Raw genomic sequence first — 13,071 nt, 5'->3', positions numbered from 1 at the left:
TTTTGTAAGCTTCAAGGTATTGAAATTGTGAAAATGCGTTCAACCGAGTCTCAATTTGACTTTTCAGGTGTTTTTGTAAACTGTTATCATGTATATGTTAGTTATCTCAACAGCTAGGATTTTTTTTTTTTTTTAAATCATTTTTTGTTTCATATAGAAGTGAAATTATTTGAATTATTTATAAGCAAAAAAAAAAAAGTTATTTATTTTTCTTAAAATAGGTTAAATCAGTAGCAATTGACCAAGCCCCAAATTGTCTGAGTAGGCTCTTGTCAGATTGGAGACAATTTTTGAACGTTTGAACCTAGATCTAGCTGCATAATTGTTTTTTTAATGTCTAAGTATCATTCTTGCTTGCAATTAATTAGGTACATTATATGCATTGTGTGAATAACTTAGTATTAGACAACCTGTGTCTAAAGAAAACTAAAACAGGACTGATTTCTTTGTGTAAGGATTACAAACTTTATTATTCGATTTTTTACTTGTCAACTCTTATTAAGATTTTTTGAACTGTTACATTCCTGTTTAGGTGAAATACTTAGCATTGTATATTTAGTGGTCTCGATGAATTCTAAACTTGGAAATGTTTCACTCTGATGTTTATGAGGTGTGAAATTGTACTTACGGTTTGAAACTGATTATATTCTTCTTAATGCTTTCAATAGAATCAGATTGAGCTTGATTTCACGTGTTTATTTGCAATCTGATGTTCATGTTTCTGAGTATGGCTTTGGGAGTTCAATGCACAGGTTATCTATATAACTATCAAACAAAGGAATTCTTTGATCTGAGCTATGCACATGAACCAACAGAAGGTTCTACAAGATTTGGAGGTTTGTGAACTCTAGCCTTTTCTCACATGGGAGATAAGACAGATATTTCTTGCCCCCCTCCTTTTAATCTTATTTTATTAATAATGGGGCTGATTGGTATATTGAGAGATCGTCTAGCATTATACTTCATCAAAATACTTCGAATGATAATGATATTTCTGCTTAATAAATTTATGTCTTCACTTTTGTAAAAACTATCTATAAATTGTTGACCCTAGATAATCTCAATTCCTTTCCAAACATAGTCATATTGGGACTGAAAGTTACTTCCAAAATCTCTTTCTTCGTTTGGTTTGTTTTTCTTGAAATGATCTTAACAATGGGTAACATCATGTTCAGAGGTGTCTCTTTGGCCAACTTCTATTTCTTATGCAAATTGAATGGGGAATCAGTTAACCATTTACTTATCCATTGTTCCTTTGCTATAGAGGTGTGAGCTTACTTCTTATATCTCTTCAGAATTTCTTGGTGCTTTCCCACTTTTCTTTTAGCATTTTCCGAAGTTGGCATCTTAAAGGAACTTCCCTAAAAAAAAATCTTATGGTCCTTAACTCAAACTTTTGTCGTGTTTTGGGTCTCCGATTTGGACAGAGTAGTAAGATCTTTGAAGGGAAAGAGCATCCTTTGCATGAGGTTATCATTTCCATTCCCGATCTAATTTTCTATTAGAGTAGTTTTTAGAAAGGAACCTTTTTTGAGGACTTCTTGTTTAAGTGTAGCTTGAGGAGCATGTAGTTTCTTATCATTTTCTTTTGTTTTATTTCTTGTATTGTGGCCCCCTTTCTCATCTTTTTTTCAATAATTTTTTTTTTTTTCTATAAAAAAATAGCTAGAACTAAACTTTTTTTAGAAAAAAGTTTAAAAATGAAGAAAAAAGTGCGGCAAGTGAAGCTAAGCATACAACATATGATGATCTGTATCAGATTATGTACCTGTTAAAGTAGAAAGATGTCTACTAGCTTGCATTAATCAGAGAAAGAAAGCTTAAATACTTATATAAAGTTAGATGCATTGAAGTCGAAGATGAAGACATTAGGGAATGGTGGTGGGGTTATTTTCATAAATTATTCAATGAGGACCACTCAAGAGATTTGGGGCTAGCAAGAGGTACATTGAAAATCCTAGAGCATACATGCTTTTGTAGACTTAATGTTTTAGAAGTAAGAACATACTGTCACAGATGAAAGCAGGTAGAGCTTTAGAAGGGGATGGTATCTGATAGAAGTAAAGAAATTCATGGGAAGCTTTGGATTGAAGTGACCTGAATTAATTCTGTCATTGAGCTTCAGTAAAAAAAAATTGCCCTTGAAATAGCACACTTACATCTGTACCATGCTTATGTACATAAAATGGGAGCCCGCTGATTCTTACAGAGTTTCAATGCCTTAAAAGCCACTTTTGGAAATTACTGCCCATTAACTTTCTTTTGAAGGAGCTGTGTTGTTAATAGTTGGTGAAGGTCACGTTCATACCTAAGAAGACCCCCAATGCATAAGTTAGTTTCACAGATGTGTTGTAATATCCAAAAAAATTAATTGGACATGATAAGTAGCATCCCATCCCCTTTTCATTAATAAAATTTTAACTTATTAAAAAAAAAAATAATAAGTAGCATTTGTCAAACATTTACTGAGAAATTCAGTAACTCTTAAGCAAGCTTCAGGTGGATTTTTTTTTCTTAAATAAGCGAATGGTCATAGCTCATAGGTGTGATAAGACTTTATGTGGTTGATTTGGATTTGGCATTATGTAAATGCAGTTGATTTTTTGTACAAAAAGAAATTAATATTATATGTGATTTTTGAGAAGAGCAAGAAATCCTTTGACTATCTCTGGATAAAAGGGAAAAAAAATCATTCTGGTCTAATATGCTTTTCTCCCTTATCCATGCAGATTATCTTGTCACCAAGTGTGGTGTGCTTATTATGGCACTGTTCGTTTTCTTCACAACAACGATGTCGGTCTCATTTACTCTCAGAGAGACACAGACTCGCATGCTTAAGTTCACAGGTTTTCTTCTTTTTTATTTTGTTTTTAACTGACATCACTGTCATGTTGCTCAATAACAAGGTTTTCCAAATAACTGCTGTTGGGTGGGCTATAAACCAAACATTGCATAATATGATATTTCTGATTGTATGATTAATAAACTTCTTTGTCCGACACTGAACAAACTTTATTTGGTGCCAAGAAGAGAGGTGGATTTCACAATCACAGTTTTTTGGGCTTCCGCCCTGAAAAATGATGCTTGATCAAGTGGGCAGTCCACATCAATAGACACACACCCACATCCACACACTACAAGAAAGTGGGAGAGGCATCAGTATCCCATGGGAGCTGCAGTGCTCTCTCTCTCTCTCTCTCTCTCTCTCTCTCTCTCTCTCTCTCTCTCTCTCTCTCTCTCTCTATCTATATATATATATTATTTCTCGATTTTTCTGGAGATTATTAATTAATTTATCTGTTGGATTCCGGTTGAAATTGTTTTCAGATGTGAATCATTTCCTTTTTGCCATTTATTGCAGTGCAGCTTGAACACCACGCCCGACATCAGCTTCCAACTTTCCAGTTGATCTTTGTGCATGTCATTGAATCATTGGTCTTTGTACCAGTAAGTATATTTCTTGTCTGGTTAAGTCACATATTTGGATGAGTTAAAGAAAGAGAAACTTGTATATAAAAAAGAATTAAAATTGGCTCAACATTGGGGGGTCTTTTGGACATTAATGAAAAGACTCTTCAAGTGGAGAACCTTGTAGCAACGTCCATTAAGGTTGTGACCAGTAGGTCAAGATTCCGTCATTTATCCCTTCATATGGATGGTTTCTCTGCAAAATCATTCTGAGGGTTTCAGATGTAGTTTATGGCTGTTCATTTGGCAATCCACCAGTGACTAAGGCATGTCCAAGTTCAACAGGTGATGGAATCTATCACCACTGACCCGTGAGCAAGGAGAAAGGTCAATGATGGGATTATCAGGAGAGATTAGGAAGAAGAACCCAGTTCCTGGCTCTATCAAGGTTTACAGGGCAATATCTCACAGAATTAAAAAGGGGGTTAAATCCCTTGGTCCAAAAAGGCAGTTGTTCAAATTCAAACGGCATCAATGAATACATGTAGAGACATCATGATCCATGCAGGGTTGATTGGATCTTGTGCGTTGGGATCACTAAAAGAGTCGGTTTTGTCGCAATTGGGTACTCATGATGAAAGGTGAGTGACTCATCAGATGGAGAACGGTGCAATTGGAACTATTCCAAATTGTTTTTGTGGCCCCTGATTTGTTGAGTGAAGCCTTGATGACTTTAGAAACCAAAGCATACTAATTAAATGATAAATCATATTCAATCCTCAAGAATGGAGACTCATCTAAGACCAAGGGTATCCCACCCAAGGAGAAGGTTCACAGAAAACATTGGTTGATTGCAACATGTTGCATTATCTCTGAACAGCATATCCAACCTAACCAACACTTCAATCTGTTGTCCACCCTCTGAACCCTCTAAAATACCTCAAACCCTAACCCTAAAACCTAACTTGCTGTCGAATACCTGGACAGCATACCAATTCCAACCCCACACCTCAAACAACCGTCTAAAATCAGTCCACCAACCTTCATCTTAGGTTTTAGATAGTTTATGGAGGGTTTTTGGTTGAAGATGAATGGATTGACTAGGGTTTATGTGGTATGATTATACTCCAAAACGGAAAATGAAGAAGAATAACAGATGGAGAATGAGAGAGGAATATCCTCATACCTTGGAGTCACACCAAGGGAGCTTTGGCATTACAGCAAGCATTCCAACCATGGAGGTAAGAATATCCTGTAAATTTTTATTCCATTATGTTTTTGGTCCAATCCGGGGTGGGAAGATTTCGACTTTTCTTTGGTTGGCAACTTTAGGGAGACTTGCAACTATGAACCAGTTAATCAGAAGAGGTTTTATTTCACTCAATCAGTGTTGTATGTGCCAATTTCAGGCGGAAATGGTGGATCACTTACTTATTCATTGTCGGGTGGCTCACTACATTTGGTCTCATTTTTTATCTCTGTTTGGCTTAGTGGGCTGCTTCCCCAGTTCAGTTAAGTCGACTTTAGATCTCTGGTTGGTGTGGGAGGATCTTTCTCGTCTTCGAAACGGATTTTTTGGTTCTTCGTTCCATTCGCTATCTACTGGGGTGTTTGGAAAGAGCGTAATCACCGCATCTTCGAGAGGAAAGAGTCTACGTTGGATGGATTAGTGCTTTCTATTTTGGAGCTCATGTTCTATTGGAGCAACATTTATAAAGAATTTAATGAGGTCTTCTTTGTAGATTTCGTTGTGAGATGGGATAGGGTTTGCTCTTTGTTGAGAGAGTAATTTGTATTTGTTTCGCTTGTTTACTTTTCTTTTGTCTTTTTTTCTTTTTGTTTTGGGTTGGTCCCCTCGACCCCCCTCGTTTTCTTTTTTCAAGAAATTTATCTTTACCGATCAAAAAAAAAATTATGCTCTTGGGCTTGATGGATTTTCTATTCTTGAAGATCTGTTTGGATATCATTAGCAATAACCTCATTGAGGTGGTCAAGGATTTTCAAGATGGAGGATTCCTTGATTATAGCTTCAATATCACTTTTGTAGTTCTAATTCCAAAGAAGATTGGGGTCGAAGATATTTATGATTATGGTCAATCAATGTAGTGGGGTCTATTTATAGATTACATGAAAAGTTTGACCAACAGACTGAAAGAAGTAATAGGTTTGTGATAGTTCAAGAGCAAGGGCGAGGGGCCTTCATCAAAGGAAGACAAACTTTGGATGGGCTTTTTGATTACAAATTAGTGTAACAACTCAAGGATGTGAGAAGGGTTGTTGGGGATGCTAGATAAACTAGACTTGGAAAAAGGCATACAATCATGTCAACTTGGATTTTTTGAGATATATGATTATGAGAAATGGGCTCGTTGAATCAAGAAATGAGTTGAATCAATATCCTATTCCATTCTGGTTGATGGGACTCCAGTTGGTTATTTCAAGAGCTCTAGGGGATTAAGGCAGGGGTATTCTTTATAGCCTTTATATTTAACATCGTGAGTAAAGCTTTGTCGCCTTTATATTTAACATCGTGAGTAAAGCTTTGTCGCCTTTATATTTAAAATCGTGAGTAAAGCTTTGTAGAGATGAGGAGGGCAACCGATGTTAGCGAATTAGTGGGTTTTAAGGTCGAGATGGACGAACTGAGGATTTCCCATATTCAATTTGCTGATTATGCCTTCACATTCCTTGATGCTACCATGGAGCAGATCACATTATGTTGTGCTGCTTTGAATGTCTTAAGGATTCCCCTCAACCTAAACAAGATGAAGGTATGTGTTGTAGAATCAATTCCTCACATTGATGCCTTGGTGGGTGTCTTGGGCTATAAACTAGATACTTGCCTCTTTCTATTTGGGTCTCTTCCATGGGGCTCCATGTATAAATAAATCGATATGGGAGCCCGTTGTTGAGAGAATGGGTAGGTGACTAAGGACGTGGAAAGATAAATATCTTTCGAAGGGGGAGATGACCTTATTAAAGAGTACCCTAGCCATTATCCCAATCTATTTCCTATCTATTCATATTTCGCAAAAGTATGGAAATGAGATTGGATAAATTGATCCTTGATTTTCATTGGGGCAATGAGTAATGTAAACACAAGTTCCATTTGATGAAGGGGAATATTCTTCGTAAATCCAAATAGCAAGGGGGTAGAGTACCCGTAGTCTCAAAGAAATGTATGTGTCATTGCTAGGAAAGTGGTTCTGGAGGTTCGGGGCAGATCACCCATGTCTGTGGAGGAGTCATAGAGGGAGGGACCTTGGGTGGGAGTGTGGGAACCCAATACCTTTGGGTGCGGAGCTTGGAAAGGATTTCTAAGATTCTGCTAGATTTTAGGAAAATGACACCTTTAACAGTGGGGAAAGAAAAAAATTTTCTTTTATGGGAAGATAAAACGCGTGGCATGTCCCACCCTTTAGTAACGATATCCACGTTTTTATGCTATATCGTCTGGGAAACAACTCATGTTCGAGAGATTCATGAGGCAACAGGAGAGGAGGTTTCCTAGGATTTTGGCTTCAGAAGAAACTTTAACTACTTCAAAATAGACTTGGTTGTTGGCCCCTTAGATCAATTGTCCCTTGAGACCTTATCCCCATGGGAGGACGATTAGATGATTTGGGATGACTCAAGAGATAATGCATTTTTGGTTAAAATCATTTTATAAATACATAATTCAGATTCCAAGCAATTCAAAATATATTTTCTGCTATATGGAATGAAAAAGTGCCTTTAAAGATGGTTTTCTTTTCTGGTCTGCGGCTACAAATAAAATCCTAACTGTTGACAATCTTATGCATCGTGGCATATCTTCAGCCAACTTTTTTTCCATATGGGGAGTCTGTCAATCACATCTTAATCGACATTGCATATGTGGTGTGGTTTCAATCCATTGCGTTATTACATCTCCTTGGTTGCTGCCCATATTCCGCCCTTTCCCTTTTTGAGAGTTGGCAATGCAGGATCTTTTGTGGAAGAGAGGATTCTCTGGCATTTACTACTTTTGCAGATGTTGGGGTTTGGAAAGAGAAAATGCTTCTGTGTTTGATGGAAAGGAGTAGATAGTACATGAGCTTGTAATTAACATCTTGGGTATCTTTTTCTTTTTGGGAAACTAGGGTGTGTTCTTTGAAGATATTCTATCTAGATGGGATTCAGTTTGTAAACTAGAGGGCCGACCTAATGTCTTTCCTTTTCTTAGTGATGGTTACCTTGACCATCTTTTTTTCCTTGATACAGAGATACATTTTGACTGTTCATAATATTTCCTCTATATTAAGTAGCTTCTCTAACGATCCTCCATATAAATCTGTATGAATTTTTTGGTACCCCTTCCCAGTCTTATTGGCTAAACTGATTACTGTGTATGGCTTCTGCAGATTATGATTGGCATCTTATTTTTCCTATTTGAATTTTATGATGATCAACTGCTGGCTTTCATGGTCTTAATTCTCGTTTGGTTGTGTGAACTATTTACACTGATCAGGTTCTCTCTCTCTCTCTCTCTCTCTATATATATATATATAGGGGAGCATTCAAGGGACATGTAAAAACAATCTGAAACTTATAACCCATATTTTGAAAAATGATTGTTTTTACATATGTTTTTTACTTATGTCCCTTGAACGCCCCCCATATATATATATATATGGCAGGATCACCATGCAACGTGTTTTGTAAACTGAGGTTAGAAGTTTCGGAATGGGCTGATTTTTTGTGAGGATCATCTCTATGGTGAGGAGCTCACTAAAAATCAGCCCATTCCAAAACCTCTAACCCCATTTTACAAAACACGTTGTGTGTGTGTGTGTGTGTGTGTGTGTGTGTGTGTGTGTGTGTGCGCGCACGCGTGCACGCGCTTTCTGGTGCTACACGATAGAGATTTTCTACAGAGCTGTGGGTTTATTTTACCTGGAAGCTGAGGTGGTGGGGGGAAAAAAGTGATCATGTAGCCTCTCAGCATCCCCCACATGTCGAGTTTCAGCCCAATCTCACTCTAGGTTTGAAGGAGTTATTTTCTTTAGACAATGTTTTTTAGATTGAGTGGCTGCGATTTGTGAGAGTTACTATTCATGCTAAACTATCCATTTGTCCAATCCATAGTACATTACGTTAGATGAATGAATCAGACCAAGCAGCCTACCAAAATGGCATGAAATCCCCAACACCACAAGGAATATATCTGGAGTGTAGCCCAAAAAACCTTGCACCATTATATTTTACACATTCCGAAATGCCCTTTCTAAAACATGCGTTTGTGATACAATTGTGGTTCTCTTGTTTGCAGTGTTCGCACACCAATATCAATGAAGTTCTTTCCTCGATTCTTCTTGCTCTATTTCCTGGTTTTTCACATTTATTTCTTTTCATATCCTTATGGTATGTCCCTTGTACTTAACATAATTTTTATTTTATATTTAAACTGCTATTTATGCCTGAGAAACTAACTCCTGTCAAACATCTTAAATGTTTTCCCTAGGTTTTTCATATTTGGCCTTCGCCACAACTGCAGTGTTCATGCAACACCTCATTCTGTACTTCTGGAATCGATTTGAGGTAATTTTCTGGCCCCTTCTAGTAACAATGAAGATAATTGATATAAGGCTTCAGAAAAATTAATTTTCAGCCCTTCCCCTTTCTTCCTTTTTCCTCTACATTGTCTATTTCACCCCCAATGCAGCACCGCCATCTTCCTCTCTTGTTTTCATGGTCAAAACAAATATCACTCATGGGTTTTCAGATCTCCATCAACGTTGAAAATTGCCTACAATGCCACTGAGTGCTGAAATAAACTAAATCTTGAAAAGAAAAATCACTGTACTAAAACAGTTATATTTCTATCTGTTTACTTAAAAACAAGGGGATATATATATATGGGTCGGGTTATTTTGACAAAATCCTAGACAACATTCTTGACAAAGTTTTGCCTTATATGGCTAAGAAGCTTTTGAATGGGCTGATTTTTTGTGAGGATGATCTCTATGGTCAGTAGATCATCCTCACAAAAATTCAGCCAATTCTGAAACTTCTAACCCCATGAAAAGTGGTTACAAATTGACGGTTCACGATTCTTCAACTTATAAACTAGGGTTAGAAATTACATAATTGGCTGATTTTTTGTGAGGATGATTTTCTCACCATAGAGACCATCCTCACAAAAATCAGCCCATTCCGAAACTTTTATAAGACAAAATGCTGTCTAGAATGTTGTCTAGGATTTTGTCAAAATAATGTCACCCTATATATAGACATTTATAAAAAGGGGTAGCGTTCAACGGCAAACTTTTTGGCAAAACATTTTTCAAAACATGAGTTGGAGGTTTTGGAATGGGCTGATTTTTGGTGAGGATCTCTACGGTGAGGAGATCATCCCAACCAAAAATCAGCCCATTCCAAAACTTCTAACCCATGTTTACAAGCTGAAAAATCGTGGACCGTCCATTTTTTGTAAACTGTTTTTTATGGGGTTAGAAGTTTTGGAATGGGCTGATTTTTGGTGATGATGATCTCCTCACCGTAGAGATCATCCTCACCAAAAATCAGCCCATTCCAAAACCTCTAACTCATGTTTTGAAAAATGTTTTGCCAAAAAGTTGGCCATTAACGCCCCCCTATAAAAAGATGTTATAAGGACATTTTTTGTATATAAAACACTGTTCATTTTAAAATTACTATTATGGTTAAATATTTTAATTCTGAAAATGATAATTTACTGTTTTCAGAATAAAAATCAATAGTGTACCGTTTTGGTAATTTTTCAATTCTCTCTGTGCGTTTTGATAAAACAACCTAGGATTTATCCCTTCATTCTTCTATTATGATAACTCAGGTACCAGCTTTACAAAGGTTTATGCAGAATCGACGATCTCAATTTCAGCAACAGACAGACATCCACATCACCTCCTCTACCATCCTCGCTTCAACTCTGCACATAACGAGATTGAACATGAGGAACCCAACTCCAGTTAATAGTGACCCCACACCTGGTCCTGATACTGGACCTGTACATGAGCAAGCTAGGTTACCAATTGGTGCAGCTGATGATGCTCCTGCGGTTCAAGAACCATTTGAAATCGACAATGCAGATAGGATAGGCGGTCCAGTCCAGGTCCCGGAACCACCTCACCCACAACAAACAGAAGCGGTCCCTAATCCCAACTCGCTGAATTCATTTAGTTCTCTATTGTTCTGGATCTTAGGAGGAGCTTCGGCTGAAGGCCTTAACTCTTTTCTTTCTTTCTTCAGAGATGATAGGGATGAAGGCCAAGTTTATCCAGAATCTTTGCAGCAGCAGAACCCCGGAATGTAGATTTCTCAAGAAAAATCCTAGTTGTAGTTGGTCATCTCTGGGGCTTTTATAATGATTAGATGCCCATGTATTCTTCCTTTAGATTACAAGTTGTAGGCTTGTAGATAATGGCCTAATTTAGCAATTTGAATGTCATATTCTATAAATCATTTATCAAGACTGTCCCACTGTTCAGCAAGTATATCAACGTGAGGTGGGACTTTAAAAATCTAATATCTTATTTTATATATATTTTTTAATTTTATTATTGATTTATTTTACCTTTCAGCTTTTAGGTTGGTGAGGAGTTCGTTGGATTTTAAATTCAATTTTTAATAATTTGAGAAGATGATTTTGATATTTTAAATTCTAGAAGCCCTCTTGGTAGGTAGGTTAGAACTCTGGAGCCAATGTCACACCCACATGGGCTAATAATTCTGGTGCCCCAAATCTCAGATCTTTTGGTACGGATGTTATAAGGGGTCCAGCCTCTTTAGAGTAAATTCAGGAAATTTTTCTATAAAATTGGGGGAATTTCTGGAAACTTACAAATGGTGCTTGTGGGTTTCTTTAACGAAAATCCATCATCTTGAACCTACCTAAAAATCGTTTCTTATTCTTTAGACTTGTTGAAAATAAAATTGACACTAGGGTAAGCCATCCTTACATTGGTGTGTTTCAAGCTCATTAACAGTAAAAGATCTATTACATCTTTAAGAATAAGTAGTGCAACCAAGAAGGCAAAAGAAAAAAAGGATTTTATTTTGATTTACGATAACTTTATCTGAAGCATGTCATTAAATCGAAAGCTGTCATATTTTTATAAATGTTACAGTGCAAAGCCGAACCACTTATTTGATGGAAAAACAGCCCAATAAAATAAAATATTGTTCCCAGGAGTTGAAAGCCAGTGCACGGGCCCTTTTCTTCCTCGTAGTGACGATTCAATAGAGAGATGTGCAACTCATAAGAACTTTGGCAAGATGATGCGTTGGTCAGTTGTCCATCCTGAACAATGCATGTTATTCATCAGTGCCATTCAGCTGATGGGCACCTGTGTAGCCAAAATTGTTAATCATGGGAAACATTTCGGTTTGCAATACGAATGAATCATTGAAGGTAAAAACCAAAATTGAGTTCGTGTTATGTGTGGTTTAAAACAAAACTACATACTAATATAAATTAAAAGAGGATAAAATAAGAAAGCTTCTATTGGCACCTTCACATATTATTACACCCCAATTAAAAATGAAAATAAAAAATAAAAATTAATAAGTGAATGGTTGAGAATGAGTCAAACTTAGGTAGCCAATAGTAAATCTCCTCCCTTTTTTTTGTTAGATTTCTATTTTTAGGTTTAGGATTTTATATGAACCTAATCCAATTGTAAACTACTACTGAAATTGTTTGAATGAGCGTCTGGAAGTGTTATAATGCTGATTAATAACTTGAGCCAAATCTTTCTAATGTTTGAATAGAGTATTTTAATCTATAATTGGGAGGTGATAAATAATTTAAAACATTGGGATGCAACAAGTAAGAGTTGGGGTGCCAATAGCAAATCTCAAAGTCAGAAAGAAAATTACCAACATTTGGTTCCACTTTTTTGCAATATAGGTGATGTCAGAGACTTCAGTATGCAATGCTATCATGCTAATGTCGCCCTTTTTCCCTTTACATCCCTTGACTGCATGGAATGAGCTTGTAAGCGAAAGAAGTGTCACTAAAGTGGAAATCAGAAATAATAACATTACTGACTTCATCTGGAAGTTCGACAATCTATCTAAAATAAATGTGTAGTATGTTTTAACTAGGGAGATTATATTGCCACACCAACTTTTGCTAACATCACCTCAATTCATATGCAAACACCAAAGAATTAGCATACATCTTGGGGTGGCGTTAGCAAAAGTTGGTGTGGCAATAGAAGCTCTCTTTAATTGTTGTAGTTAATGCACGTATAGGGAAAGAGGGTATGCACGTGGAAAGAGAGACCTGTGCAGCAACAGATTTCTTTGAATCTAAGAACTGACTGTAAATTCCATACAATCTCTGCTTCTCGGCTTCTGAAACCGATGGCCTTGCTCTCGAAGCAACAGATTTTAAAAGTGCATTACTGATTACTGGCATTTTCCCAGGTTTATCACAATTTTCACTTTCCAGAAGCTCATGAACTGAATCAAGCTGTGCATCCGAGAGGAGAGCTTGCAAGTCTGCACCACTGAAACCTTCAGTTACAGAAGCTATGGCATCCAAATCAACGTCACTGGCCAATGGAAGCTGAACCAAATTAGACAAAGCAGTTAGAATGCCACAAATAACGTTTACTGAGATCATTCAAACACATCAGAAAAAAATTAAAAAGAGAGCTG

The 13,071-nt window shown here is 36.7% G+C and overlaps 2 protein-coding genes across 9 annotated transcripts in view; one reads left to right on the top strand and one right to left on the bottom strand.

The window, feature by feature from the left end:
- LOC147410839 (S3 self-incompatibility locus-linked pollen protein) overlaps positions 1 to 10,964 on the top strand; it is a 40,594-nt gene extending 29,630 nt beyond the window's left edge. The window contains exons 8-15 of one of the 2 annotated variants that reach the window (XM_086440825.1): positions 753 to 836; positions 2,730 to 2,846; positions 3,362 to 3,447; positions 7,791 to 7,897; positions 8,699 to 8,790; positions 8,891 to 8,967; positions 10,241 to 10,555; positions 10,657 to 10,964. In XM_086440825.1, coding sequence (XP_086296951.1) covers positions 753 to 836; positions 2,730 to 2,846; positions 3,362 to 3,447; positions 7,791 to 7,897; positions 8,699 to 8,790; positions 8,891 to 8,967; positions 10,241 to 10,555; positions 10,657 to 10,662 — 884 coding nt within the window. In that variant the 3' untranslated portion in view covers positions 10,663 to 10,964. Of the gene's footprint in view, positions 1 to 752; positions 837 to 2,729; positions 2,847 to 3,361; positions 3,448 to 7,790; positions 7,898 to 8,698; positions 8,791 to 8,890; positions 8,968 to 10,240 lie in introns of both variants that reach the window. The other variant, XM_086440814.1, reaches the window with a different exon arrangement.
- Positions 10,965 to 11,439: 475 nt separating this feature from the next.
- Positions 11,440 to 13,071, bottom strand: part of PEX1 (peroxisome 1) — a 32,751-nt gene continuing 31,119 nt past the window's right edge. For 3 of the 7 annotated variants that reach the window (XM_086440750.1, XM_086440786.1, XM_086440802.1), the window contains 3 exons: positions 12,695 to 12,979; positions 12,286 to 12,386; positions 11,440 to 11,753 (listed from right to left, as the gene is read on the bottom strand). In XM_086440750.1, coding sequence (XP_086296876.1) covers positions 12,348 to 12,386; positions 12,695 to 12,979 — 324 coding nt within the window. In that variant the 3' untranslated portion in view covers positions 11,440 to 11,753; positions 12,286 to 12,347. Of the gene's footprint in view, positions 11,754 to 12,285; positions 12,387 to 12,694; positions 12,980 to 13,071 lie in introns of those variants that run through there. The other 4 variants (XM_086440766.1, XM_086440757.1, XM_086440775.1 and 1 more) reach the window with 4 other exon arrangements.

Source organism: Akebia trifoliata, chromosome 1, assembly GCF_017979445.1.
Source record: "Akebia trifoliata isolate Shusen 1 chromosome 1, ASM1797944v1, whole genome shotgun sequence".
NCBI lineage: Eukaryota > Viridiplantae > Streptophyta > Magnoliopsida > Ranunculales > Lardizabalaceae > Akebia > Akebia trifoliata.
The sequence above is the reverse complement of the archived record's forward strand: the minus strand, read 5'-3'. Positions and strand labels throughout refer to the sequence as shown.